Source organism: Dipodomys merriami, unplaced genomic scaffold (assembly GCF_024711535.1).
Source record: "Dipodomys merriami isolate MVZ:Mamm:240054 unplaced genomic scaffold, mDipMer1.0.p SCAF_174, whole genome shotgun sequence".
NCBI classification, from domain to species: Eukaryota; Metazoa; Chordata; class Mammalia; order Rodentia; family Heteromyidae; genus Dipodomys; species Dipodomys merriami.
In genome coordinates this window covers 1,568,597-1,596,277 of record NW_027203093.1, presented here as the reverse complement: position 1 = coordinate 1,596,277, position 27,681 = coordinate 1,568,597, and the positions used below count along the sequence as shown (strand labels likewise).

The following is a 27,681-nucleotide window of genomic DNA, read 5'->3' as shown; positions in this document are numbered from 1 at the left end:
TGAGCATGGCCTTTCCTAATGCAATTTCCCCCTTACTAAATCACTGTGATCAGGAGCCATGATCGAGCTAAATTAACTTAAATTAATTTACTTAATAAGAGCCCCAGATCATTGTGAATGAGGTTCAGATTTATTGATTCTCGGCTCCGAGAGCCTCTCGCTCCTGCGTTCCGCATTTGCCTGAGGCGCGCCTCTCCCAGGGACGTGGTGAGGGGTTTGAAGTGATTTTCCTTGGGGACTCACCTGGCCTTGCCCTCTAGCCTCTGAGAACCAAAGAGGCCCCAGTTTTGAGCCTCTCTGGGCCCCTTAGGACGGCCCCCAAATAGCCAGGAGGTCAAGGTGGCCTCCTGTGGCATCCAGGAGGCGGAGAGTGGCCAGGCCAGCTGACTCACTCTTTAAAGCTGTGACCTGCAGAGGTGGTGCTGATGCGGGTCTGCGGTGAGCGTGGGTGGACAGGAGGTAGGGAAGGCCTAGCCTGTAGGTGGCTCAAGGCCTGTAGCCATAGGCATCCTAATTCAGCCACAGAGCTGACCCGGAACGGCGTGGTCACTTGAGGGGAGGTAGGGATGGCTCTTCTGCTCTTCCCTTACCACCTCAGCCTGGTCCTGGCCACATCCTTGCTGGGTACCTGGGCCTCGTAGGGCCATGTCCACTGGCCTTAGGGTGGGAGTAGGTGGAGGAGGGAGGGAGGCCTGGGCCTCCCTTGCCCAAGGTCACCTGTGCTTTGGTTTGGCTGCCTGCTCAGCAGAGTGGCTGCCAGCCAGCTGCCCAGCCTGCTGTCAGCTGTACACGCCTGGGCCTGGCTTGTTGAGGCAGCAGAAAGAGCCTGTCTCTGGAGCCAGGGGCTGGGCTGGCGCCTGCGCCTGAGGTTGGCAGGCCGGCCTGCTGTGGGAGACGCTGGACCATGGGCTGTGGAAGCCTTAGAAGGCTGAGGGACCCCGAGCCTGCTCTTCCTATGGAGCCTCAGTTTCCTGTCCTGTCCTTGTGCCAAAACTTCTTCATGCTGAGATGGCAGAGAGGACAGAAGGTGGTGCGTGCAGAGACCATGGGCAGACAAGAAGCATGAAGGCTGGGGTTCAAAGACCCAGGAGCGCTGCCTGGAGAGGAGCCTGCTGGCCATATCCTGTCATCAGCCAGGCGCACCTGACGTCTGTTTGGCTCTGTCACATCCCTGTCCTCCTTGGGGCGGGCCACCTGGTTGAGTCTGGCTGGAGACTCAGGCCGGGGGTGGTGTCCTGAGGGCTGGACTTTTGGAGACCGGAGAGGGGACAAGGAGGGGTGGTGCGTGTGGGTGAGCTGGCTCCTCCCGAGGCGCTCTGTGCTGCTTACGGAAGTCCCTGCCCCTGCCCTTCCCCTGTCCCTCCCTTTGTGTCAGTCCTCTCCTGTGTGGCAGAGCCTTCCCAACCCAGTGAGGGCCCTGGAAGCCCTTCACTGTTCTCTGGGGAGTGGGAGCCCCTGGCGCCCAGGCTGTTGGTGCTGCCTCTGTTCTTGGAAGAGCAGGCAGGGTGGCTGCCTGTCCCGGGCGCTGTGTTCCTCTGAGTGGGTTGTACTCTCAGCCTGGTGGGCAGCCGATGGGCATCATAGGCCGTATGGGAGCGGGCAGGCATTTCTCTCCTGCCACTAGTGATCTGCAGGCTGGACGCCGAGGGAGGGTGCGGGTGGTCCCTGCTGGCCTTGGGTTCTCTTTTGTAGTCGCTTCTTGTGCCTGTCTAGGGTGCCCCTGAGCAGAGGGGTCTTTGGGTGTTGGTAGATGAGGTCGTGTTGGCCAGGGACGGAGGCAGGACAGGGCAGTGCCTTCGGGGGTGGTGTCCACAGTGCCGTGGCAGTCCTGGCCTCCGTGGGTGCAGGCGGCAGCTGGCTGGTGGAAGTGCTGGCATGGGTCAGGCTGCTCCGTGGCACCCATCTTGTGCCCTGGAGAGCAAACAGTCTGCACCGCTCACCTGCAGGAACTCTATCCCCCTTTCTGCAAGCTACCCTGCACATCCCCCGGGACTGCACACACTGCTGCATTGGGTGGGGCCTCCTCCCTGGAGAGCCAGGCCCAGAACCCACCCAGGGACCCAGAGGGTCCCCGTGCAGAGCAGAAGGTCAGAGGACGCTCCCCGCGGAGCCCAGGACTGAGTTGCTATCAGGCAGGAATTCTTTTTTTTGTTTTGTGTTCTAAGATTTGTGGATTTGCCTGCGCCCTTCTGGCTTCCAGCAAGTTCATTAATCTGAACTGAAGCTGAAATGTGACTTATATCCCTAAACTGCCTGTCACTTTTTTTCTCTCTCCAAATTCATTTGACATGAAAGTGCGAAATAAACAGAAGCCGCTGTGCTTAAGCAGATGAATCTGGAGGCTTTTCCATCCCCACTACAAATGGCCCTGTCACAGAGCTGCTGCTTGCTGGGCTGCCTTTTTATTTTATTTTATTTTGTGCCCATGCGGTAAATCTTAAGTAATCTCTGTGCAGTTTGACGAGGTTTAGACCAAGATTTTGAAAGGCTCCGAAACACTTCTGCAAAGTGACATCTCATTAAAGAGGATTCAGCTGGGGATGGGAGGCGGCATGCGCTCGGCCCCTGCGCCAGCGCTCTCCCTCCGAGCATCTCCTTAATGAGCAGGTGTGCCTGCCAGCCACCGCCCTGCTCTGCCTCCTCCCGCTGTCTGGCATGGAGACTGCCTTACTTAGCCAGCAGGCTGCCAGAGCTGCCGCCATAGAGTGTCACCGAGTGTGTGGTGCAACAGCAGGCACTCACCTCTTGCTCTTCAGCCAGCAGTCTGAGATCAGGGTGTAAACGGTTGGGTGTTTGGCGAGAGCTTGTTCCTGGTTACTGGGGAGTATCTTCTCACTGAGTCTTCACTGGCAGACGGGGGGGGGGTGCTGAGAGAGAGTCACACCCTCCCATATTCTCCAGAGCTTCCTGGTGAGGGCTCCGTTCCCGTCCCGAGGGGCCTATCCGCAGGACCTTATCTAACCTCTAATAGTCTCCCAAAGGGCTCACCTCGGTAATGTCTTGCTGGAGCCAGGGGCTTCACTGTGGAGATGCTTTTTTTGTTGTTGTTGTTCGTAGGGTTGAACTCAGGGCCTGGGCGCTGTCCCTGAGCTCTTTCTCTCAAGGCTAATTAGCTCTACCACTTTGAGGTACAGCGCCACTTCTGGCTTTGAACCATGATCCTCAGATCTCAGCCTCCTGAGTAGCTAGGGTTACAGGTGTGAGTCACTGGCGCCTGGCTCAGTGTAGAGATTTTGAGGGCACAAGCATCCAGTCCATGGCAGGGCAGCCAGGATTCTCTTTCCTGATGTCCCCAGAGAGTCTGGTAGTAAAGGGTGTTTGGGGCGACGCTCCCTTCTCTCTATGTTGCTTGTGTCTGATCCACGCCAGGGCTTGTGCTCCCTCTGGGAAGTCCTGAAAGGCCTGACTGTGCCGCCAGCCCTGCCCCCGGCAGCCTGCTCAGTTCTCAGCCCAGCCCAGCCTGGGGCCCTGCTGCAGGCCAGCAGGGTGGGGTCCCAGACACCAAGGGGGATGAGTATGTTGGGCTAGGAATCTGTGGGGACCTGGCCACCTGGGCACTAGGTCTTCCAGCAGGGAGGGGCTTGGGAAGCAGGTGGACCATCGAGGCAGGTGTTTTCACAGGTGGCTACTGCTGGAGCACTGAGGCCCCGACTTCTGCCCAGGGTGGAGGGGTGGTGGGGTGGCAGTCTGGCATCAGAGCCCTCATGGGTGGAAGGGCAGCACGGGTCACGAGTGGGGCCTTTCTATGGCCTAGAGGAGGGTGCAGAACATCAGCTGAGAGGAGAGAGGCCAGGGCTTGGTGCACAGGTGGGACCCGTGGGCCTGCTCTAGCCCATCAGGAGAGAGTCAGGATGGGCTGAGCCCTCCGCAGGACGAGCAGCCTGCCGGGGGCAGCGCTGCGGCAGGGGCTGTGACGCTGCAGCTCTGAGCCATGGTTCAGGGCAGCCCTTTCCTCAGTGGGGACAGGGCTGCAGCTGCCTGCGTTCTGCTGTGTCTTACCTGGCTCTGTCTGGCCCCCAAGGCTTGGAGGAAGGGAGCTCCGTGGTGAGCTCCGAGTGAGTAGCTCCGGCTGCCAGGAGAGCTGGGGACATGCTTAGGAATAGTGGGATTGCGATCCAGCGTTTCGCACGGATCCTGTTCAGAAGTCCCTGCCTGGGGTGCCCTCTTTGCAGCTTCCCCCGAGCACTGGCACCAGTGTTGGGCAGGATATCTGCTGCAGGACCGGTCTGTGGGGCTGTGGCTGTGTGTGGGGTACTGTGCACTTGTGTCACAGCACAGGGGAGGGCTGGCCCAGAGCTGCTCCTCTGCTGGGAAGGCTTTCCGCGTGGGCGTGGTGGTGGCCCTGATGGGTCACGCGCTGCCTCTGTTTGACTTCTGGGCGCCACATGTGACCTCCCAGGCGGTGTGTGTGAGTGTGGGCACTGCTGCCCTGGCCTGCTTTCAGGGCCCCTGGGGAGGCTGCGGCCAGCGATTCTCTGCTCTGTGAAATCTGTGCCTTGACCAATCAGGCCACAAGAGTGCAGCCAGACACAGGAAGCCCTCACGAGGCAGAGGCAGGACCTCCTCCTGAGTGTTGGGCACTTCCCAGAAATGGAGCAGGGCAGGACTCGGTGCCCTGCAGCAGAGGTGTGGGGCTGGCACAGGGCTTCTGCCCCCAGTCCCATTGCCCCCTTTACTTCAGTAAAAAGCGGGCCTTGGGGTCACCTCACAGGCTCTGCAGGTGAGCAGATCCTAGTTGTGGCCGAGGTGAGCACTCACCTCCACCCAAGGCTGAGCTGGGCCTTGACAGCTGCTCTCCCGGCTCAGGCCCCACTCCGGCCTTGGGGCTGATGCCCCATGGTGCTACTGCCAGTAATGCTGTCTGTCCCTGCCTCAGAACTCAGGACTGTCCTGGCTTCCCCTTGGCCTGCTCTGATGAGTCCCTGGTATTTTCCACTTGGTGATAGCCATGCCTGGTGACAGTTCCAACAGGGCGGCCTTGGCTCGGAGGGATGGGGCCAGGGATCCCCTGAGGAGGTCTCAGCGGCTGGAATTGGACCGCAGCTGTCTCCAGACCAGGAACCCCTTTCTCCATCTCCCTTGCGGTCTCCGCCTGCCAGTCTTGCAACTCAGTTCCCTGCCTGGTCCCAACAGCACGCGAGGTCCTTAGGCCTGATGTGACAGCAGGACACGGGGCCTGCAGCCCCAGGAGGGTGGTGCTGTGTCCTCCCAGGGCCATCACCGGGAGCAGAGGTGGAGCATTGCCACCCATCTTGAGGTTCCCCATGGCCTGGGAGTGCCACAGCCTCCCTGGCCCCTTTCCTCACCCTGTTGTTGGCATTGGAGCCGTGAGGCAAGGTCCCTCTGTGAATGGGCATGTGCGGAGGCTGGGAGAATCTGGGTGTGGGTCATCTGACTACACCAGGCTTCTGGCTTGCTCAAGACAGGCGGGCAGGGTGGCCAGCACCGCAGGCTCTGAGGGTCATGGTAGAGGGGTGGTCCTGTGGGGCCCCTCCCATGTTCACGTGTCAGGCTCTAGGTCAGAGCCTGAGAGTAGACCAGTCGTTAGCTCCTGACTGTTCTCCAGGCGTCCCCAGGAGGGTGTCCTCGGCTGGGCACGGGTAGTGATGCCGGTGACCATGTCAGAAGTGGCCTGCAGGCCTGGCATACAGTCCAGGCGGTTGCTCCCTTGTGTCCTTGTGTGTGCTCATCTGTACACTCACCCACCCAGCTCTCGCCTTTGATCCCGTGTGTGTACTCAGAGGTACACTCTCTCAGCGCCTCCGGCTCCCGCCTTCCAGGAAGCTGGCCTGTAGAGACTAGACCTGAGAGGCCTCAGTTCCTGGGTGGAGAGGCCCCAGTGAGACTTGTCTCAGGTCTCCCATTGTGGGAAGTCCTCAGGCGGCCAGGCAGGGACCGGGGCAGAGACTCTGCTGAGGAGGGAGGCCTCAGAGCAGGGGCGTGAGGCTCTAGAGTGGCTGAATAGGCCTGGACGTGGCAACTCAGCTGCCCTGGCCCAGGTCCTGTTGTGGCCAGCTGGTGGGCATAACGTGTGACCTGGCCACTGGCGGCCCAGGGCTCTGTTGGCCAGGGTACAACATCTGTGCCCTGTCTGTCTGATGCCTGCAGACAGACCATTGGGCCCCAAAGGGCTGCAGCTGCAAGGTCCGGGCTGGCTCAGGGCTGCAGGCTGCCTGAGAGTCCCCTGCTCCCTGGCTCTGGCCGCGCGGACTCGGGCTGCCCGTCGCCTCGCTCCGTGTCAGCCGCACCGGCACAGGGGGCAGTTGTGGGGTTCCTGGCTCACCCAACTCGCTTTCCTAACTAGTTCTTTGCATCTAATTTTCTTTAGCAACTGTGTTTGTGCACACGTATGTGTATATGTGTGCCATAGTAGGACTTGAACTCTGGGCTTTTTCACTCAAGGCTGGCACTTACCCGTTGAGCTACTCCTTTAGTTAGAGCTTTTTGCTGGTTAATTGGAGTTAATTGTCTTGTAGACTTTCTACCTGGGCAGGCTTCGAACCATGATCCTTGGATTTCATCCCCCGAGTAGCGAGGATCACGGGCAGTGAGCCACCAGTGCAGTCTCTTTGGTTTGGATACACTTTTGTATTTACAGAAAAGTTACAATAGCACGTCGAGCTCCATATGTTCTGTGCCATTTGTTTCCCCGTTTGCCGCATTACTTTGTGTCTCCCGTGTGGCTGGCAGGGCTGCCCTGCACACATAGTGGTCCTGAGGGCCTCTCTCCGTGTCACGCACCCACCTGCAGGCCCAAGGGCGAATGTGGCCTTGCTCGGCTTGAGATGTGAAGGCCGGTGGGCTGGACGTCCCACTGCGGATGACTCCTTGGAATGAGGCTCACATTCACCATCTTGGCAGGAGAGCTTTGCAGGCGCTGCCCAGTGTTGAAGAAGCTGCTGGCCGACATCTGCAGTGCTCCGTACTCTCAGCTGCGGTGGAGCCATATGAGGACTTGTAGCATCTGGGACCCCACTGAGCGGCCACTCCGTCTTTTCTAGCCTCTCCTTCCTTCTGGATGGCATGGTGGGTTCCCATCCTGGCCTGTGTGCTTGCATGTATTTATAACACTGTGACCCAGGTTTCTTGTTCTGTCTGACTGGCCTGTAGTCAGTTGCTGTCATTAATTTTGGTCCTGAGTTGCTCCCGTCTTCCTGGCTGGCCGAGGTTCTTTCAACACAACAACACAGTTCCTTTGGCATTTCATACTTCCTATGGGTGCTGTGCTTCAGCCCACCCTGGACCCACCTTTCCTGGCCCTTAAATCACCTACTTTTTTTTTTTTTTTGTGGGTCCTGGGGCCTAAACTCTGGGCCTGGGCGCTGTCCCTCAGCTCTTCAGATCAAGGCTAGTGCTCAACCATTTGAGCCATGGTGCCACTACTGGCTTTTTCTGTTTATGTGATGCTAAGGAATTGAACCCAGGGCTCCATGCATGCTAGGCAAGCAGTCTACCACTGAGCCACCTTCCCAGCCTAGATCGCAGCCTCTTGAGTAGTTTTGATTACAGGTGTGAGGCACCAGCACCCAGCTCTCCAGCCTTTTTTGATGCAGTGAGTCACTTGAATTTTATGCTTGGTCTGGCCTCAAACTGTGATCCTTCCTGTATCAGCCTTCTGGAGTAGCTAGGTGTACAGGCATGAGCTACCATGTGTGGCTGACTCTTCGGTCAACAGTTTCCTTCACATGACAGCATCTCACTGTGTTCTCTGGGGGCCAGTGATGCAGAACACTCATTCGCTGAGTCCCTCCTTCTGGGGCATTTTTCTCTTCCTTTGTGAAAGATCCATTCAGATATTTTATACACGCTTTTTTTTTTTTTTTTGGGTCCGGTTGTGGGGCCTGAACTCTGGGCCTGGGCGCTGTCCCTCAGCATTTCAGCTCAAGGTGAGCACTCTACCACTTGAGCCACAGTGCCACTTCTGGCTTTTTCTGCTTATGTGGTGCTGAGGAATTGAACCCAGGGCCTCATGCATGCAAGGCAAGCGCTCTACCACTGAGCCACTTTCCCAACCCCAAACCCTATATTTTTAAGTTTTTTTTTTTTTTTCTTGAGTCCAGTTGTGGGGCGTGAACTCCGAGCCTGGGCGCTGTCCCTCAGCTTTTCAGCTCAAGGCTAGTGCTCTACCACTTGAGCCACAGCGCCACTTTGGGCTTTTTTCTTTTTGCTTATGTGGTGCTGAGGAATCGAACCCAGGGCCTCATGCATGCAAGGCAAGCGCTCTACCACTGAGCCATCTTCCCAGCCCTTATACTTGCTTTTAAGTGGTGATTTTTTTCTTCATTTCTGACCGGGGGAGGGGGGTACACTTAATCTTAAGGCACCGTGCCCTTCCCTTCCCCTGCTGTGCCAGCCTCATGAGTGGACGGGCTTCTTCCCAGTGAGGAGTCTGGTGGAGTGCGCGGGAGAGCGCAGCCTCGCCTCTCACCTGTGGCAGCCCCGTGGCCCCTGTCACTTGGGGAGCGTCTGTGGCCCGGCCCACCCACCTCAACCTCAGCCTCGGCGCTATGTCCACCGTTCGCCTGCATGTACACTCTTCTCGGCCCCCTTGGCTGCTGTGCCCCAAGCCCGGACTCTCCAGTCCTGCCGAGGGTGTGCTGCATGGCTTCATGCCCCTGCTGGGGTGGGGGGACAGGCCCAGGCTTGTGTCCCAGGTGATTTTTATGGGGTTCCTGTTCCTTTCTTGGTCAGAGATGCCAGGCTGGGTGTGTCTGTCTGGGGCCACCGTCGGTGTCCAGTGCCAGGCCTGATGTCTACTGCCAGACCTGCTCGCTTAGGTTCCATTGGTGCTCTAGGATTGGAGAAAACAGGTCTAGAAAACAAAGTGGGCTGCTTGGCCTGGTGGGGCAGGGCAGCGCGGGGCTAGCCCCCTGTGTGTAGAGGAGCAGGGCAGCCTCCAGTGCAGTTGGCCTCCAGGCAGTGGCCCAGGTCTCACTGTGGGCCTGCGGAGTGACCCCGAGCCCCTCCTTGCCTCCCGACCTGGCCCCCGTGCTCCCCCACGTGGTATCGGAGCAGGTCTCCTCCGGCAGGTTTTTAGACTTTTATTTCATGAGAACAGGCGGTTACAGCTCCCCAAGTGCCGTAAAAGCCGACGTGATGGCCCCCCCGCGCCTGCGCTCATTTTTATAATTTTTTATTTTATGAAACAGGACAGGGAGCTTAGTGACTTATTACTATTCATTTCGTTTCAATGCAGTAAATATTGATTCAGTTGGGGGTTTTCAATTTAAACCGCTCGGCGATTATATAAAATATTACTGGCCTCTGAAATTATGCTTACCGATCCCTTCGGCTGCTCATTAAGGAAGGAGTGCAATTTTTAGATCCCTTTGCCTTCATCATTCTAATAAATGGGCTGAGATAGGTTTTTACACGGAAGGTGCCACAGAAGCTGCTGGCAGGGGCTTGACAGTACGGATGCAACTCTTAATTTGGAAGTCGTTTCAAAGTGCGTCTTATTTATTTATTTATTTACTCATCTCCGTGTGTGAGGCAGGCAGCTGAGGCCTCGGTGGTGCTGGGCACAGGACGGAGCCCGCAGCCTCTTCATTCAGACACCACCTCCACGGTTGGAGTTGGGCAAGCTGAGGCCGAGCCCTCCCTCGGCTGGAGGAGAGCCATCATGCTGGAGGAGGAGACTCAAGTGGTAGAGTGCTTGCCTTGAGCACAGAGAGGCTCAAGGACAGTGCTCAGACCCTGAGTTCAAGCTCTGGGACCAGCAAAAAAAATAAAAAAAGAGGCTGAGATCTGAGGATCAAAGTTCCAAGCCAGCCCAGGCAGGAAGGTCCATGAGACTCCTATCTCCAGTTAATGACTCAAAAAAAGCCGGTGTTGGACCTCCACTCTGGTTGGCGGAGGGTGGGACGCAGCAGGGGCCAGGCCCCGAGGAGGAGGCTACTGGTGCCAGGGCCCAGTTGGTGCCAGTGGCTGAGGTGACTGCAGCCGTCCCATCCCGTGCTGTGCTGACGGGAAGTGACACTGCCACAGAAGCCCTTTTTCGGCCTCAGGAGAGTAAATCAGCTGGGGCTTCTGGGCCTAGGCCTGTTCTTTTGCTCACTGCAACTGCACCTGAGTGGTCAGCTTCTTGTGGGGAACCCCAGACTGGCCTTGTGGCTGGCCAGCATGCCCTGCACTGTCTCTCAGGAGGCTCCTGGGCCTTGCCCTTCCAGGCAGGGGCGAGCTCCAGCAGGAGTGCTCCTGGGCAGGGAGGCGCCTGAGCAAGTGTGCTCCTGGGCAGGAAAAAGCCCGGACTGCCCCCCTGCTGCTCCTAAGGTGGCATCTGGTTCAGAGCAGAGGCCCCCCTCCCACAGGAACACCCACATCAGCTGGCTCCCCCCTTGCCTGGCTGCGCCTCCCTCAGTGGACTCGGGGAGCCACTAGCATGAAGCCGGGAGCTCTGTGGCTCATTGCCATCTAAGGGGTAGCAGAGAGAGGGAACAGGCCAGGCAAAGGGGCCAGGAGCCTGAACAGATAGGATGGGGGTCTCAGGCTTGAAGAGGCCCCGGGAGGTAGAGCAGAGCAGGCATAGATTCCCACGTCCTTCATTGCGGCCTGGGACCTACTCCCGAACCCCATTGCCCCACCCATGGTCTTTGGGTCCCCCACTTTAGAACCTAAGGTAGACAGTTCAGCAGGAGGTGCCGTGGCAGTGAGTGCCCCCCGCCCCCCCCCCCCCGCCGGGGGCTCTGCTCCAGGTCCTTCCCCAGGGGTTCTGTCATCTGCTGGCTTGTCATGTCTACGAGTCCTGGGCCCAGTCTCCATCCTGTGTGCTCCACCTCTACCCCGATCCGTGTGCTTCTGTATCTTCTCTGTCTCTCTTCCCGGTGGCATGCCCCTCTCCTTGCCTGGGGAGCCTCGAGAGTGTCCCTCTGTGTTCTCCCTCGCCCTCATGCCCAGGGGGGTGTCCACAGCTACAGACTGCTTGTCACGTGCAGGCCTGAACCAGGGAGCCCAGGACTGCCCCACCCTCCGCTGTTGCTCTGCCCGCATCCGCCCATGCCTGCCCTCTGGCCAAAGCTCTGCTGCCCAGTGCCTGCCCTGCCTCCTGCCCTGACCTCTGCCCGGTGTCCGCTCTGCCTCCTGCCCTGACCGTCCACTGCATCCTTGCTGCATGTAGATGGATGGGCCTGTTGGGCTAGGGTGGTGGCAGAGGGCCAGGGCATTGGGAGTAAGAGGACTTTCTGTATCCACTGAGGTGCTTGTGGCCCAGATCAGGGCCAGCCTCTGAGGAGCTGGCCTCACACCTGCTCCTGAGCCCCCTGCGCAGCAGAGTCTGATTTGTTTCACGTGAAGGTGACTTCTTTGTGGCCTTTTGCCCCATGGCCTTCAGATAGGCCTGAGGGGAGGATAGTCGTGAAGGACACGGCAGGGACGACCCCTCCGGATCTGTTGTGTAGACATCATCCCTGTTCCGGTTGTAGGTGAGCCTGAGGTGCAGGGCCCCCCTGGGCTCTGGTAGCATACTGCCAAACAAAACCACAGCCTATGGAAGTGGCGCTGTGGCTCAAACGGTAGAGCGCTCGCCTTGAGCTGAAGAGCTGAGGGACAGTGCCCAGGCCCAGAGTTCAAGCCCCACAACCGACCAAAAAAAAAAAAAAAGAACGAAACCACAGCCTACAGCGTGGCCTCTTCTGTTGGTGGGTGAACAGCCCACAGGTGGGCCTGTGGAGGACTGGTGACCCTCAACTCGCCTGAGGACAGTGACGGTCCTTTGAGACATCTCTGTGGACTCTAGAAGACTGTTCTGTGCCTGGGGTTGAGAGTGGGGCTCTCAGACGGGGTGGCTCTAGGAGGGTCACAGCCTGAGGGGGCTTTCAGGGCCCTGTGTGCGGCTGCGATAGTGCCCGACGTAACCCTGACAGGGAGACACAGTGCTCCCTTGTCACTCAGGCCACCTATGTGTCTTACACCATTGGGTACAGGTGTAAATCCCACTTGTACTCTGGTTTTAGAGGTAGTAGTAAAGTACCATTCAGATGATCGATATCATACCTAACTCCTACCATATATCACCTGCTAGCTTTTACCCTAAAACATGCTTTGTCTCTCGGGGTGTGCCCTGGTGGTGGTGGTGGGGTGGCTGGCACCGGAACCTGGGGACCATGGTGCTGCTGGGGACACCTCTCCTGGCAGCGGCTGTGTCCCCAGAGTGTGTGCTGGTGTGCAGGACCACAGTCCTGGCTCCCTGACAGTGGCTCACTCAGAGCCCCGCCATGCCATGCTGGGGAGCGGGGTGCATGACCCTAGCAGCTCGGGTCGTCGGCAGAGGGAGAGGAGGCCTTAGGGGGCAGGAGCAGCCAGGGGCACGGGTCCCTTCCTACCACCTGCCTGTCTACCTTCCCTCCAAATTGTCCCCCTAGGGCCTGGGCGGCAGCTCGTTTGCACCTGCAGCCCACAGCGGACAGGCCTCGCGTGGCTCCTCTCTCCTTGCACCGGCCTGGGAGGGAGGGAGTCGTGCCCTGCCTCCTGTGGCTTTCCTCCTCCCCCCTTCTTTCTACCTCACGCTAAGGCTATTGGAGGTCTTAGCACTTCAGGTGTCCCCCAGGGCACCATTAATCATGGGGGGGGGCGAGGGGTATTTTATTGGAAGTGTTGGCCTGGTGTGCGGCCCGGGCTGCAGCTTGAGAGATCTCTGTGTGGCAGAGCAGGTCCTGGCCCTGGGCGGCCGCTGGTGTCCACCTCCCACTGAACCGCTGCCTGTGTCGGCAGACCCAGACATCGCATTGCTGCTTTCCCTAGTCAGCAGGGTGCCGGGGCTGTCCGCCCCCTCCCCAAAGAGGCACCCCATGTAATTTGCAGTGGGATGTCTGTTAAGATTGCGTCCACTTCCCAAGTCAGCACTTAATTGGCAAGGCACTTGATTTAACAGCGTGGGAGCCTCCACCGGAAAAATGGCTTGAATAAATCTCTGCCTGACGCCAGAAAATAGATATAATCTTAGCATTAACTACATTAATAGTAGCAGGAGCCGAATTAAGAAAGCCATAAAGCATAGGCGGGGAGCATAAATTATGACTCGCTCCTCCCTCCATACTTAAGTTGAGGAGGGTGGGCCCAGGTCTTCCTCCGGTAAGCTGAGTGGGCCGGGCCCGGCCTGGCTCGCTGGCCCCGCTCCACCCACAGGCCCTCAGGTGTGGGGGCCGAGGGAGGCTGCTGTGTGCCAGCTCTCCTCCCTGAGCTCCCTTGTGCTGGGCATGGCTGAGCCCAGCTGGTTGGGCTCTAGCCACTGGTGTCTGCAGGTGCTAGAATAGTCCTGTGTGTCATCAACCTGGGCACCAGGACAGGGCTCTACCAGAGGCCAGATTCCAGGCCCAGCACTGCCCTTCTCTGAGCCTTTTCTGGGGAAGTGCCATCTGGATGCTGGTTGGGCAGGCATGCTGGGCACCAGCGGGACTGACCTGCAACTCACTTCTCACTCATGCCAAGGCAGGTGCGCCTCTACCGTCACTGCATAGGCCTCGAACAAGGCTGTCACTGGCTTAGGGAGGCTGGTGGATCACTCTTTCCTGACCAGCCTGCTGCCAGAAATAGAGACACCTGAGTACGGTGCCGTCCAGGCTTCGCTTCAGCTGGTTCATCATCTGCCAGGTCCACCACTGCTCGTGTTTGCAATTTGCGTTGGTTCTGGCTCATCTGCTTCTCCCAGATTTGTAGATCCTTTCACTGTTTGGGGTGTTACCCTCGTCCTTTTCCTCTGTTTCAGTTTTGCCTTTCACTTTGAGGATTAACTGGCAAAGTTCTTCTCTGTGCTGCAGTCTGTCTCCTCCCTAAGACTTGTGCATCCATCAGCTGGTTTTGAGCAGCCTTCCCTCCCCAGTGGTGTGCCCAAGGCCCGACTGCCACCCCAAGTCCCGCGGACCCTACCAGGGCTACATAAGAGCTGAAGAATCTGGCCGGCACATTTAAGTCTTCTTTTTTTTTACTACTTGTTATGGGTTGGATTGTGTCCCACCAACATTCATAAGCTTAAGGTCCCAGGCCTATGTGACTGTAGTTAGAGAACGTGTCTCTAGGAGTGATTTAGGCTAATGGGGTTGTATGTGTTCAGCCCTAACCCATTCTGACAGATGCCATATAGGAAGAGAGACACAGATGTTCACACCTGGAGGAAAAGCCAGGTGTGAGCACAGTGAGAAGACACCATATGCAGGCCAGGAAGACAAGCCTGCCATGAGACCAGCCGGCAGCACCTTGATTAGCCTGGTGAGGAAGCACAGTTGTGCGGCTCAGGCACTCCGCTCCGCTGTGGCAGTTTCACGAGCAGCCTGAGCTGGCCCCTGTGCCACTGGTCCTTGGCTTGCCTGTGCACTGTGCGGCAAAGGCTGGGCCGTGCTCAGCATGTCCGTTTTGCTGTTAACTGGAATTTGCACCACTTCTGGCAGCTGCCAACAGCTGCTCCCACCTTTGTTGGCCTGTCTCTGGGGATAGAATAGAGGACCCTCATCTCTGAAGTTGCTTGGGTGGGGAGGGGTGGACGTGGATGCTGAGTATTAGTGAATGGTTTCCCTGTTGGGAAGTGGCCTTGGCCACTTCTCCTGAGCACCTTTCTCCTTGGAGCCATGATGTGATGCATCTCACTGAGGTCTTCATTTGCATGCCCTAGCAAACATTTTTTCCCACATTTGACATCTGCTTCATGCCTATGCTCTTTCAATGTCTTGCATTCTCCTGCTTGCAGGCTCCTTCCTTCCTTCCTTCTTCCCTTCCTCCCCCCCTCCCTCCCTCCCTCCCTCCCTCCTTCTTTTCCTTTTCTTAATTAGCCATGCAGGGAATGAACCCAGGGCCTTGTGCATGAGTGTTCTACCAGTGAGCTACATTCCAAGCCTGGGGCTGGCTTTTTAATGATGTCTGATGATCAGTCTTTTCTTTTGTGAGTAGTGTTTTTTGTATTCCTTTTAAGAAATATTTAGCCAGGCTCCAATGGCTCATACTTGTAATCCTAGCTATTCAGGAGGCTGAGATCCAAGGATCTCAGTCCAAAGCCAGCCCAGGCAAGAAAGTCCCAGAGACTTTTATCTCCAATAAACTACTCAGAAAAAGCCAGAAATGGCACTGTGGCTCAACTGGTAGAGCACTAGTCTTGAGCACATAGAGGCTCAGGGACAGGGCCCAAGCCCTGGGGCTGGCACAAAAACAAGGAAGGAAGAAAGAGAAAGTTGCAACCTCAAGTCCATGGCTTCTTCCAGTAACTTGGAATAGCCACATTTAAACTTATAATTCTTCTTGAGTTAACTTTTTGTTGTTGTTTTCTGTGTTGGTTCCAGGGCTTGAACTCAGGACCTGGGTGCTATCTCTGAGCTAGTGGTAGGGTAGTGTTCTTCTGCTTGAGTTACAGCTCTACTTTGGGCTTTTTGGTGGTTAGCTGGAGATAAGAAACTCAGGGACTTTCCTGTCCAGGCTTGCTTTGCTCCTCGCTCCTCAGATCTTAGCTTCATGAGTGGATAGTATTACAGGTGTGAGCCACTGGCTCCAGACTTGAGTTGATTTTTATTTGTGGCCAGTTGTTTCCCAGGGAAGTAAGGTTATTGGAAGAAGCCCCTTGCATAGCTCAAGTGTAAGGCCATCAGCTGCTGCCTAGGCCGCAGATCCTGGGACTGTTTCTAACCCCCCTGTCCTCGATGGCAGCTTAGGGGCCCGTCTCTCTACCTTAGTTGCTCCTCACATTTGTCCTTCTGGATGACCTTCGCCAGCCTTTCTTCCAGTCCGTCCTCTAAGTCAGAGCCATTGCACGCTATCGCTTTGCGCAGGGCTGGGTGGCCCCGCGTCCCTGCACGGTGGGGACGGCGTCCCCCCCCCCCCCGAAGGCGGGACTTGCTGGCTGAGGTTCGTCAGAGTTTTCATTGCTTTACTGCCTTGTGTGTTCCACCTTGTTTTTGCTGATGTCTTAGAAGGTTATTGATTTTCGTGTGTATTTATTTCATAATTAGCTACCTGTTCCTCTCATTCTAGTGTGCTCTGTTGAGCCTTGCCTGTTCCCTGATGTGATGGACTCACCCTGTTCTGGCTGTGTTTAGATTGTGAGGTCAACCACTCTAGCCAGGGAGCCACTGGCTTGGCTAGACAGCCTGTGTGGGACAGGAGAGGGTGGAGCACACAGCCACCTGAGCGGGCCCTGGCCGAAGCCTGGGAAACCCCGACCGCGCGGGGCAGAGTTCACAGGGCACTGCCCGGGCGTGGAGCAGCAAGGCCCAGCAAGGGCGGCAGCATGGCCGCCAGACCTGGCCTCTGCTGCAGAGCTGAGCTCTGCACTCCAGACGGAGGCCGCCAGGGCCCCACAATACTTGTTTTTTTGCAGCTAACGTACAAAACACCGATAGCTTCAGCTGAAATGGATTTTTAAAAGTGTCATTTTATGGAGAATTTTACTTTCCATCTTGTTGTTTATTAGGCTCTTAAAGGGAAAGCTTGTAATGCATCCATTGATCGAAATACCAATTGAATAGATGTGAGCACATAAAATACATAAAATAGTCCTGGCCCCTCATAATGGAGCGGCAGCATTTGTAATGGAGGCGGTGCGATCAGTATCGCCCAGCACCTCCAGCTGGTTGGCAAGGAGCACCCTGAATCATGGCTACTCATTTCTGGGGCTGGGCAGGGCTGGGTGTGGTCCCTTGGGAAGCTGTAGCCCCCGAAGGGTGCGCGAGCGAGGCAGCAGAGCCTGGCTGGAGCGGCGCCAGGCGGCCCTGCCCCACGGCTGAGCTCGAGGCTCTGGCGAGCTGGCTCCCCTCCACCTCCACCTCCCTCACGCGCAGCACCCGCCTGCACCCTCCAGCTGGCCTGCCGTGCCTGCCGTGCCTGCTGCAGGCCAGGGCATAGACAGGCCGCACCGGCCCTCGGCGACCTCTCCCCGTGCGGCCCAGCCTCACTACAGCACACCAGGCAGGTGGTCCCCCGTACAGATAAAGCTTGGGGCTCGAGCCCAGGATTCTTCTCAGGATACCCCCAAATTTCCAGTGGGGGTCTCAGCCTGTCACCTTCCTGGCTGCCTGCTAGAAGTGTTTCCATTAAGCCAAGATGGTGGCCTGTCTCTGCACACACCCTGTGGGGCATGCTGAGGGAGCGCAGCTGGGGAAAGGGCAGCTCACTGGCCATGGTACCAAGGCCAAGGCAGAAGCCGGGGCCTGCTCGGACCTTGCTTGCTGTGTCCCGCAGTCTGGACGTGGAGGCTTGGGGCAAGGTGAGCGTGGTTGCTGAGAAGTCAAATTATATGGGTGGCGAAGGGTCCTTCCAGACCTGCGGCCAGAGAATCTGGCCACTGGGTATCAGGTTTCAGCCTGGGCAATTCAGAGGCCGACTTGGGTTCCTGGGGTTACAGCCCCCCGAAGGACCGCCTCCACCCTAGGGGCCTCAGACGGCGGGGTGCGGGTGCCACTCAGGCTTCGTGGCCGCAGACGGGTGCGGAAGGCTTGGGGCTAGACGAGTGCTGGTCAGGCGTCCGCTGGTCTCTTGCATACACACGCAGGCTCCTGTGCACGCGCCCCCCGGAGCCGAGTGGCAGGGCAGGCTGGCGTTTCCGGTGGAAAGCCCCGCTAAGCAGTTTCGTGCCTGTCACGGCGGCTCTGCCTGACCTACTTGGGGACTCGCCGTGCAAGCCGTCTCTTCTGCTGACTGCGCACTCCGCGCTCTGCTCCCGGCTTCAAAGCCATGCTCCATTTCCTGAAAAATGCTTCCCTGGCCCTTTTCTCTGCTCCCCAGCCAGCCTGCCCACCTCCTGCACTGTTACCCCTGACCCCACATACAACCCTCCCTAGATAGCCCGTCACATTGGGGTCACTACCAGGCCCTTGAGGGTCTTAAGTTCACAGCCCCCTCCCTGCGTGCCCTCTGACCCCTGTCCTCCCACCAGCCCCCTTGTCTTGGCCCTGTCACCCCGCCCTGAGCCCCTTTGCCTGAACTTGTTCCCTACAAGTCCAAGCCCACCCGTTCTTCTGCCCCTACCGTTACCTCCACCCCACCCCCCACCCCGAGCCTCCTAATCCTCCTCTGGTCTCTGTCCATCTGACGGGACTTGTGTGTGCCCCAGAGGATCATCTCAGTGCTCTCTCCCCTGCTGCACGCCCAGCACACGTTCCCTCCGCATGAATTCGCAGGGCTGCCCGCCTGCTAGGCACAGCAGCACACCTACCAGACAGCCCCATCCACCCCGAGCCCTCGGCCCCTGGCTGGTGGCTGGGAGGAAGCCATGCACCACAGTCCCCAGGCCAGGGGTCCCACTCATCAGGAATTGGGGAGGACTTCCCTGAAGACATACCTCAGCTTTTGTTTTGTTTTGCCAACCCTGGGACTTGAACTCAGGGCCTAGGCACTGTCCCTGTGTTTTTTTTTGCTCAAGGCTAGCACTCTAACACTTGAGCCACAGCACCACTTCCAGCTTTTTCTGTGGATATGGTACTGAAGAATTGAACCCAGGGCTTCATGCATGCCAGGCAAGCACTCTACCACTGAGCCACCTTCCCAGCCCGATGCCTTGGCTTTTGCAGACATGGTCAGGGCTCCTGGCGGCACTGAGGGCCTAGCCTTGTGGGCCCCTTGGAACACAGTCCTGAGGGAGAGAGGACCCATTTTAGGCGGTAGGAGACTGGATCAGACGTGCAGTTTCACCCGTGCCAGCTGGGTCTGGGGAGTCTGCAGAGGTTAGCAGCTGAGGCCTGCTTCAGTCAGGTCGAGGCTGAGGGCTGAGCCTGTGGGGAGAGGGTGCGTCCAGGGGTGGTGGTCAGTGCGACAGTGAGGGGACGGTGGACAAGCTGCCGGAAGACCTAGAGCAGGCCAGGGGGCTGCAGGGGGCCTCCTCGGTTTACCTTCTAGGATTCAGTTTCATCTCTTCACTGCACCCTGTGCGGCCTGTGTGCAGAAAAGAAATGAACTTCAGATCTAAGCCCTTGCTCCTCTGTAACGCCCGCACCCCTTCCCCTGGCTGAGCCCCTGTCTTCTGAGCTTGCCTCTGGTGTTGTTCAGAGATGTTATTGAACCTGGAAAGAGTGGGACACAATTGTGTAGTCGTGCCCCGGGCCTCTGGGTCACACCTGATGGTGTCCTTCGAGGTTCCTGGCCCTCGCCATCTGTGCCCGGGTTGTCTTTGCCGCCCTCTTTGGGTCTGGAGACTGGTCCTAGAGGACAAGGGCATCCGTCTCTTGGGTCAGGTCAGTTCCTGCTGGGCCCCATATACAGAGACATCGAGGGGCCAAGGTGCCTAGAATCTGGGCCGGGAGAGAACGGCTGCCGGGAAGATGGGGCTCGCGGAGGGAGGGCAGTGCGTGTCTTGGGGGAGGGCAGTGGGTATCGGGGGAGGGCAGCGGGTTTCTTGTGGGAGGGCTGTGGATATCTTGCGGGAGGGCAGCAGCTATCTTGGGGGAGGGCTGGGCTCGCGGAGGGCTGTGGATATCTCGCGGGAGGGCAGCAGCTATCTTGGGGGAGGGCTGGGCTCGCGGAGGGCTGTGGATATCTTGCGGGAGGGCTGTGGATATCTCGTGGGAGGGCAGCGGCTATCTTGGGGGAGGGCTGGGCTCGCGGAGGGCTGTGGATATCTCGCGGGAGGGCTGTGGATATCTCGTGGGAGGGCAGCAGCTATCTTGGGGGAGGGCTGGCTGGGCTTGCGGAGGGCAGCGGGTTTCTTGGGAGGGCTGGGCTCGCGGAGGGCTGTGGATATCTCGCGGGAGGGCAGGGCTCACAGAGAACTGTCCACCAGCATGTGGACTGTTGCTGCCACTGGGAACAGTGCTGAGGTCTTCTGTCATGCTCAGACCCCTCCAAAGTAGTGATCTGAGACTCAGCCACCTGAGTAACCCACACTGCTCCTCCACTGACCTGGACAGCCTCTGGCCTGGAAGTTTCTGTTGCTCTCATGGTAGTAGACTCATAGCTACATATCTGTCTACCTATTTTGTGGTGTGTGTGTCTTTCTCTCATCACTACTGCTTTTCATGTAAAATGTTATCTTCCCCACCCCTGCCCGTCCTCGGTGCCCCCCCAGGGGAGAGGGGAGGCCCAGCCTCGCCCTGGTGTAGTCAAGGTTATGGCGATAAATCCTGGGGCATTGTCACTTCTATTCGGAGTAAATTGGCTGGCCGCTTTCGGGCTGAAGGAAAGATAATTTGCTGTAGTATTTCAAATGGATTAGAAATGGATTTGAAGGGAAAGTTCATGCCTCCCATTACAAAGGCGAGAAAGAAGACTATCTTAAGGCACTGTTCCCTCCCTGGCCTTCATTATCCACGCTTAATACCTTTCCTATTTTCCAGCGTTAATGAAATTTCCTGGCGGCATGGGCCTGCCGGACGGATGGGAGAAGCCTTTAGATCTGCGGCTCCCATTGCAGAAAAGGAATTACAGAGCCGTACCGTGAGGGCAGGCCCTCGCAGGGGCCTTGGCCCCGCTATTATCTCATTAATTTTATCCCCTCTTCTCTGTACAGTTCGTTTCCAAAGGCTGTCCTCTCCATTAGGGTAACAATTGACTGGAGTGCTGTGACACCCGTGGCAGGGAAAAGCTACAAGGCCTGCCCAGCCTCCTGCGGAAGGTCTTCAAGCTGGCAGCTGGCAGGCCTTGCCTTGAGCCGTGGTGCAGAGGGCCTGACGGGGCCTCCCCAGATTCTCACTCACCACCTACATCAGCACCCCAAGATGCAGATTCTCCTTGTTGGCTGAAGGCCTTGAACTCTGCAGGCATGTGCGTGTGTGTGCATGCATGTGTGCATGTACGTGTACATGTGGCCTGACAGCTGGCTGCTGCACCTCCATCCTGTACAAGTGTACCTACTGATGTCCCATAGCCGCCACCCAAATCCAGTGGGTGGTCTTTAGGGGTAAGAGGAGGTGACACATTGCTCTGTCTGGGAAAGAACTGAAACACAAGCCACGCCTCCCAGCTCTGTTGTCATATCTGAAATGCAGGCCTTAATGAGATGGTTTCACCCAGTGCTGGTGGCTCACGACTGTCATCCTAGCTACTCAGGAGGCTGAGATCTGAGGACCATGGTTCAAAGCCAGCTTGGGTAGGAAAGTCTGAGACTCTCATCTTCAATTAACTGTTACCAAAAAGCAAGAAGTGGAGCTGTGGCTTGGCTCCACTGGCAGAGTACAAGCCTTGAACACAAAAGCTCAGAAATAGTGCCCAGGCCCTGAGTTCAAGCCGCAGGACTGGCACCCCCGCCCCCCCCATCCAAAAAAGAAAAAAAGACTTCTACTGGGTGCCACTGGTGTCTCACATTGTACTCTTAACTACTTGGAAGGCCGAGGTTGGTAGGATCATAGTGTAAGGCTGATGTGGGCAGAAGTCTTGGAGACCTCGCCTCAGAGCAGTGAGTGGCATGTGCCTGTAGCCCTAGCTGCCACAGGAGGCCTCGGATAGGATGACTGCAGCGCAGGCACATTCTTGGGCAGGAAGCAAAAATAACCAGTGCAAAAAGAACTGGAGATAGAATGCCTGCCTAACAAATACAAAGCCCCAAGTTCAAGCCCTAGTACCACACACACACATCCCAAAACCAAGCACCCGCACCTGGTGTCTCCCCTGGAGTACCGTGTGCATGCAGGGGGACTTGAGCCCTGACAGCCTACATGCCTTCCAGGTGGGGCCTCAGAATCGGAGATGAGCAGCGCTGGCGACCGGCTGGCCAGCTCTGTGCCTGCCGTGGGTCACTTTAACTTGGCTCTCTTCCAGGAGCGGTGAGGTAGGCATCTCACATCAGCTCCCCAGGACGCTGCAGGAGGGTCGGAGGAGCCTCGGCGAGGCAGTCTCTCATCGCTGAGTCCTTGCAGGGCCGGGCCAGGCGGATGGCCAGCACGGCCACCGTGCACACTGTCCTTCGGGCTTCTGGATGAGCAGAAGCTGGGAGAGGTGTTGTGAGAGCAACGTCAGCATGGACCCCAGGCAGGGCTCACAAGACTGGGTCAGCCCGGGACGGTGAGGGCCAGGACGGGCCTCCAGTCTCAGTTGGGGTAGCCAGGGATGCAGGGCGGTGCTTTCCAGCCATCAGCACCTCACACTCCCAGTACTGTCCCCAGGCTGGGGGACATAGTTGTGCTGGAGGCGGCAAGGGGTCTGGGCTCAGCCCTGACTGGAGACTTGGGGTCAGGCTGAGTGCCCCTTAAGGGCCAGGGCCATCTCTGAGTATCGCAGGTGGGTAGGGTCTGCCTTCCATCACATCCGCTCTGCCCAGCTGCCACCAAAGAGCCAAGGCAGGGTCTCGTGAGGCTGCGGAAACCCTGGGGTCCCACGCTCTGCCACGAGCTTGGAGGTCCAAGCCGGGTTGGCTTTCCTGGCACAAGGTGTCAGGATGCCCCTCTCCTACCGAGGTGGTACCCTGTGTGGTACAGGAGCAGGGAGAAGCAGGCTGATCACAGCCCAGACCCCTGGCAGGACTCTTTGCCTTCAAGATTGGTGTTTGTGAACTTGAATTTTAATTAAGAGAAACTGGGTTAAGTGCCTTTTGCGGCCTCCCTGCCGAGCTAGTACTCACGCCGCAGCTTTGGTCCCCCGAGTGCTGGCTTGCTTCGTTCACATTATCTCACTAATGCGCCTCCAAGGCCGCTGGCTGGCAAGTTACCCCACCTTGCAAACGGGGAGACCGAGACCCACAGGGGCTATTGTGCTGCTGCTGGGAACAGTGTGCGGAGCAGGCTCCTCTCCCAGCACCCTGCTTCTGCAGCCCTTGGCAGCAGGGTTGGCTGTGGTGGGCAGCACCGCTGGTGCCACGGCCAGGCACCCATGACACTCCCTGTGCAGACAGGCAAGCAGCTCCTTGCCTGTAGTTGCCGGCAGCCTAGGGCTGGGGGCCCGTCCTTGGCCGTGCTGGCTAGCAGCGGCTCCCCTGCAGCTGTGGGCTTCTGGGAGGATACTATTTCCCTAGCCTTGCTTCCCTTGGGAGCCGAGCCATCAGGGCCGGAGAGGACAGAATGGAGGCCCCAGAGGGAGAGGGTATAGCCCTGTACCAGGCTGCATCCGTTGCCCTCTCCTCCCGCTTGAGCAGTTTGGCCAACCTTCCTGACAGTGGGAGTAGTATATGAGGCCGATGGCCAGCAAAGGCTGAGTTAATGTGGAATTAAGCTCAGTTTGCACAAGTAATTTACTACTGAAATGCATCTGAAGGGCTGGCGCTACGCCGAGCCTTCTGGGTTCAGTTGCTTGCTGGGTGCTGAGCTCCCTCCCCAAGGAACGCCTGCTGGGGTCACAGAGGGGCAAGGGCTGCTGGGGGGGATGCATGGCAGAGGGCTTTTCTGTTGCGTGGTGGCTGCAAAGGGGCCTGTCCCTAGCTTACGGTGCAGTTGGGCTTCCACAGGGAGTGTGGGGTATGTGGCAGGATGGTGCCCAAGAAGAGAGAAGGAAGACAGCAGCAAGGGAGCCGCTGGGCTCCAGGCTCACTGCTCCCCTGGCCGCTAACCCGCAGCCACCTCAGTCCTCCTGGCCCTCAGACTTGAGCCAGCCCCAGCATTTCCAGACAGCTGAGTGGAGCCCGGCCTGAGTTAAGGTGCACAGAGGGAGGCCAGGATGATGGTCGCCCCTGGCAATGGCGCAGGGCAGCACTGGGAGAGAGGCCCAAGCCCTGCCCTGCTGCCAGAGGCAGGCATCGGGGCAGCCACCCCGGAGGAGGGAACCAGCCCCTCCCCAGGACCATTTGAGGGCTCGTGAGTTCCTAGCTACTCCTGGGACTCCTTGTCACAGAAGTGTCCCCGCCAGGGAGCAGGGGACCGAGGTCTCCTAGCAAGTGCTCCAGCTGGGCTCTGCGTAGCCAGGCTTCGCCCATCCCTGTCCGCATCTGACGGTTGTTCTGCTGTGTTTGCAGATCCTTGGTGCTGAATCGCCTGCGCCCGGCCCACAGCGGGGGTGGGAAGCCCCCCTCCGGCTCCCCTCGGTGGCGGAGCAGAGGCTACCGCTGCATCGGAGGGGTTCTCTACAAGGTGTCGGCCAACAAGCTCTCCAAGACCTCCGGCCGGCCGGGGGACAGCGGCAGGGGTCTCCTCCGCACAGGTGAGGCCCGGGCCCTGGAGGGCGAGGGGCCCGCTCTGCGGGCATGGCAGCGTCTCACAGCTTCCATGTCCATCCGCATATGCGCAGCGTGGGCAGCTGTCTGTAGTGAGACCTCTGGGGCGCCAGAGCAGCGAGGGTGCTGGGCCTGCGGCCCGCAGTCCCCTGGGGAGGAACGGCAGCGCGGCCGCTCACATGGCTGAGCAGACCCTGATTTTCCGGGGTGGGGGGTGGGGGGGCTGTGCGTGCGTGTCTGTGTTCTGCTCCTGGACAAAGGATGAGCCAGGTATGGTAAACATGCCCGGGCAAGCAGACACCTGGGACCGCGCTGCTCCTAATCGCGTTGGCAACGCCTCACCGACCACCTCCGAGGTGGCCGCCGCCTCCTGAGCGGAGTCAGGCGAGGGGAAGGAAACGCGTCAGATGTGCCTATTGTACAAATTAACTAGAAAAGGATTTTGGTTTCAGTTCCATTTTATCCTTTTCATTGTCCATCAAACAACACAGCGACACGTGAGATTGCTGGTTATTGTGGGATCATAGGGGTCACGGGGGGGGTGCCCAGGTCGGGGCAGGGTCTGGAGGACACCCCTCCCTGGGAGCCGGCCCCTCCACACCCCTGCCTGGCTGTGCTCCCGGGGCTGCTCAGGACTAGGAGTTCCCAGCTAGTGTTTTCTAGGTAGGATGCACCGACACTGGTTTCTGAGTCGCCGCTGGCAGAGTCTGGTGCACCACTTGAGAACCCAAGGCCCTGGACCCGATTCCCTGTCCACTCCACCGTGGTCTCCGTGTGCCCCACACTCCCAGGGCTCAGTGGCCAGTGCCTTGGGTTGGGACGCAGGCTCTCTCTGGTCACTTCCGACCAGAGCCACACCCACAGGAAGTGACCGCCACCATCATGTGACTGTGTGGCTCAGGCTGGTGCAACTTCAGCCAACACTGGGCGGACGTGATTGGTCACCAGGGCTCCTGTTCCGTCCTTCTGTGCCTGGGTCCTGATGCCCACAGGCACTGGCCTGGGCCTGGTGACCCCGTGCCTGCCCCTCCCTCCCTCACATCCAGGAGAGCAGGGCGGGAATCCCAAGGCCCTTGCTACAGCCTTCTCTGCCACCAAATAGAGCGACACCTGCCTGTGTCCTGCTGACCAGCTTTGGTGACTGTGGGTCCGTCCTGGGTCTTGGCCATCCCTTCTGTAGGTGGAGGTGTGGGACACCTGAGCAGGGGTGGAGCTGGCACGGCCACAGCTTGCCTACCAAGGGCAGGAGAAGCAGTAGGTAGCTGGGAGCTCTGCTCCCTGGACACCCCGACTGGTGGTGCTCCCCCCGCCCCCACGGCCCACCCACTGGGCGGGAGCGGCTACATCCCAGTTGTGGACTGCTGCAAGGGCCCACTTAGAGGAATCATAATTAAAAAACGTCCACCCCTAGCTGGGCGCTGGTGGCTCACGCCTGTAATCCTAGCTACTCAGGAGGCTGAGATCTGAGGATCGCGGTTCAAAGCCAGCCCGGGCAGGAGGGACCGAGAGACTCCTATTTCCAATAAACCACCAGAAAACCAGAAGTGGCGCTGTAGCTCAAGTGGTAGAGCGCTTGCCTTGAGCTGAAGAGCTGAGGGACAGCGCCCAGGCCCAGAGTTCAAGCCCCATGACCGACCAAAAAACAAAAAAACTTCCACCCCTGGTGTCAGCAAGAAAGCCCTCCCCTCCCCCCCTCCCCCCTCTCCCCCCCCCCCTCGCATGGGTCTCCACCTCTCCCCAATGCCTCTGAGCCCACAAGGACAGTTACATCTCTCCCCCCTCCCCCCTTCACTGGGGAGAACATCAGCAGAGGTGCCAGCCCATGTCCTGCCCTGTGGGAGGCGTGGGGGGTCCTTGTCCGCTGCTCCAGCAGCGCTTCGTCCCTGCTGCCCCTCCCTGAGCTCTCTGCCACTCCTGTGCTGAGCAGTCCAGGGCTTGGAACAGCTCCTCTGACCTGGGAATGGGCCACCCAGGTCAGCTCGGCAGGGCAGGGCTGCACCCCAGACCAAGCCAGGCACTGCCACCCACTGGCTCTGGCTTGGGGGGGTGTGGGGTGTCTGGCTCTGGGAGCCGGGACGCCCCTGGGCCGGGCTGGGGAGCCAGCGTCTACTCTGGGGTGTGGAAGTGCTCTGTGGTGGGGGGAGGGGGGGCTGTTGAGTTGAACTCTTTGCACCTCCAGTTCCTCTTTCCAAGCCAGCTACTTTATGTGCATTTTTAACACTGCAGAGCATTGGGAAAGGCGCCCTCCCCTCCTGTCAGAACTCCCGCCGCGTGCCCCGTGCTGTCAGGTTTTTTTTTTTTTTAAAGCAGAAAGTGGAAAGAGAAGACTGCCCCCGCCTACCAGGGCTGACAGGCAGCACGTGATGCCCGCGTGCCCCAGCCGGGAGCAGATGGTGCCAGTGTCACCCGCAGCCGGGCGACAGCCGGGGAGCCAGGGCTCATTGACAGGCTATCGCGTTGCGTGTCCGCACTGCAAGGCTGGCAGGTGCAGGGGCACCTGCCACCTGGACAGGGCCTCGCGCAGCCCTCCGGACAGGTGTTCTCAGCTGGGAGCAGAGACCACTCGGACCTCCTTCCTAGATGCCCCCCGCAGGCCCTGTGCCCCTCCCTGCCTCACACTTCCCTCTGTCCTCCCCACCGAGAGGCCCCGTTCCCAGCCCCCTCGTGCTCCCAGGGCCTTGCCACAGAGGCCCCCCTTCCTGCTAGGTGTCCGGCCACTCAGCGCTGGAGCTCCTTTCAAACTTGACACGGGGTTTCAGCCAGGGGCTGCAGAAGGGCAGTGCCAGCCACCCACCCTGCTCAGGTTGGAGAACCCACGGAGTCCACACAGCAGGCCGGCTCTTCCTGATGGGCCTGACCCTGTGCCGGGCCCCATGTTTATAAGGTGCTAAGAGTATAAGTATAGTGCACCCCTGGCCCCTTCCCCTGCCCAGAGGGCATGGGGAGAGGGTGGGAGCGGGAGGGCCTGGCCCCGGCCTGTGGGCTCAGAGGTCTGCGTTTGGACAGGCGTGGCCTGCAGAGGAAAGGCCACACAGGCTGAAGGGGGACGAGCCGTGGAGGCCTTAGTGTGAGCTTGGAGTGTTGCTGTAGTAATCCTCCAGCCTACATCAGAGCGCAGGCACAGGAGCCGGGCTGGCTGCACTTTAGAACATCCCTTTTCTAAAGCTGGATGGCTTCATCATGACCTCGGCTCCTTGGAATTTCTGAGTGATGTCATCCCTGCCTCCTAGTGCCCTATCTATTTCAGCAGCTGCTCCGCAGGAAACTGGATCTGGTGTGGGAAGGGTCATATGTGTATTTGAGGAGCCCAGGAAAGCCGTCCTGAGAAGGCGCCTGTGGCCCTGGGGCTAGCCTGCCTTTAAAAGGCGCACCTGTAATCCTAGCTGCTCAGGAGACCAAGGCCTGAGGATTGTAGCTCTAAGCCAGCTGAGGCAGGAAAGCCTGTGAGCCTCTTATCTCCAACTAACCAGCAAAAAGCCTGAAGTAAAGCTGTGTCTCAAGTGGTAGAGTGCTAGCCTTGGGCAAAAAAAAAAACCTCAGGGACAGTGCCCAGCCCCCGAGTTCAAGACCCAGCATGCGCACACCCACACACATGCACACACGCGCACGCACACACACACAGTGAACCGGAAGCAGGTAGCTCACACTTACAATCCTAGCCTAGCAGTTCAAGAGGCTGAAATGTAGAGAATCAAAATGTG

At 58.5% G+C, this 27,681-nt stretch overlaps 1 protein-coding gene across 1 annotated transcript in view; it reads left to right on the top strand.

Annotated features, from left to right (window-relative positions):
• Positions 1-27,681, top strand: part of LOC138829589 (zinc finger CCCH domain-containing protein 3-like) — a 77,486-nt gene that overhangs the window by 34,695 nt on the left and 15,110 nt on the right. Inside the window, exon 5 of the mRNA XM_070025965.1 lies at positions 23,783-23,967. Coding sequence (XP_069882066.1) covers positions 23,783-23,967 — 185 coding nt within the window. The remainder of the gene's footprint in view (positions 1-23,782; positions 23,968-27,681) is intronic.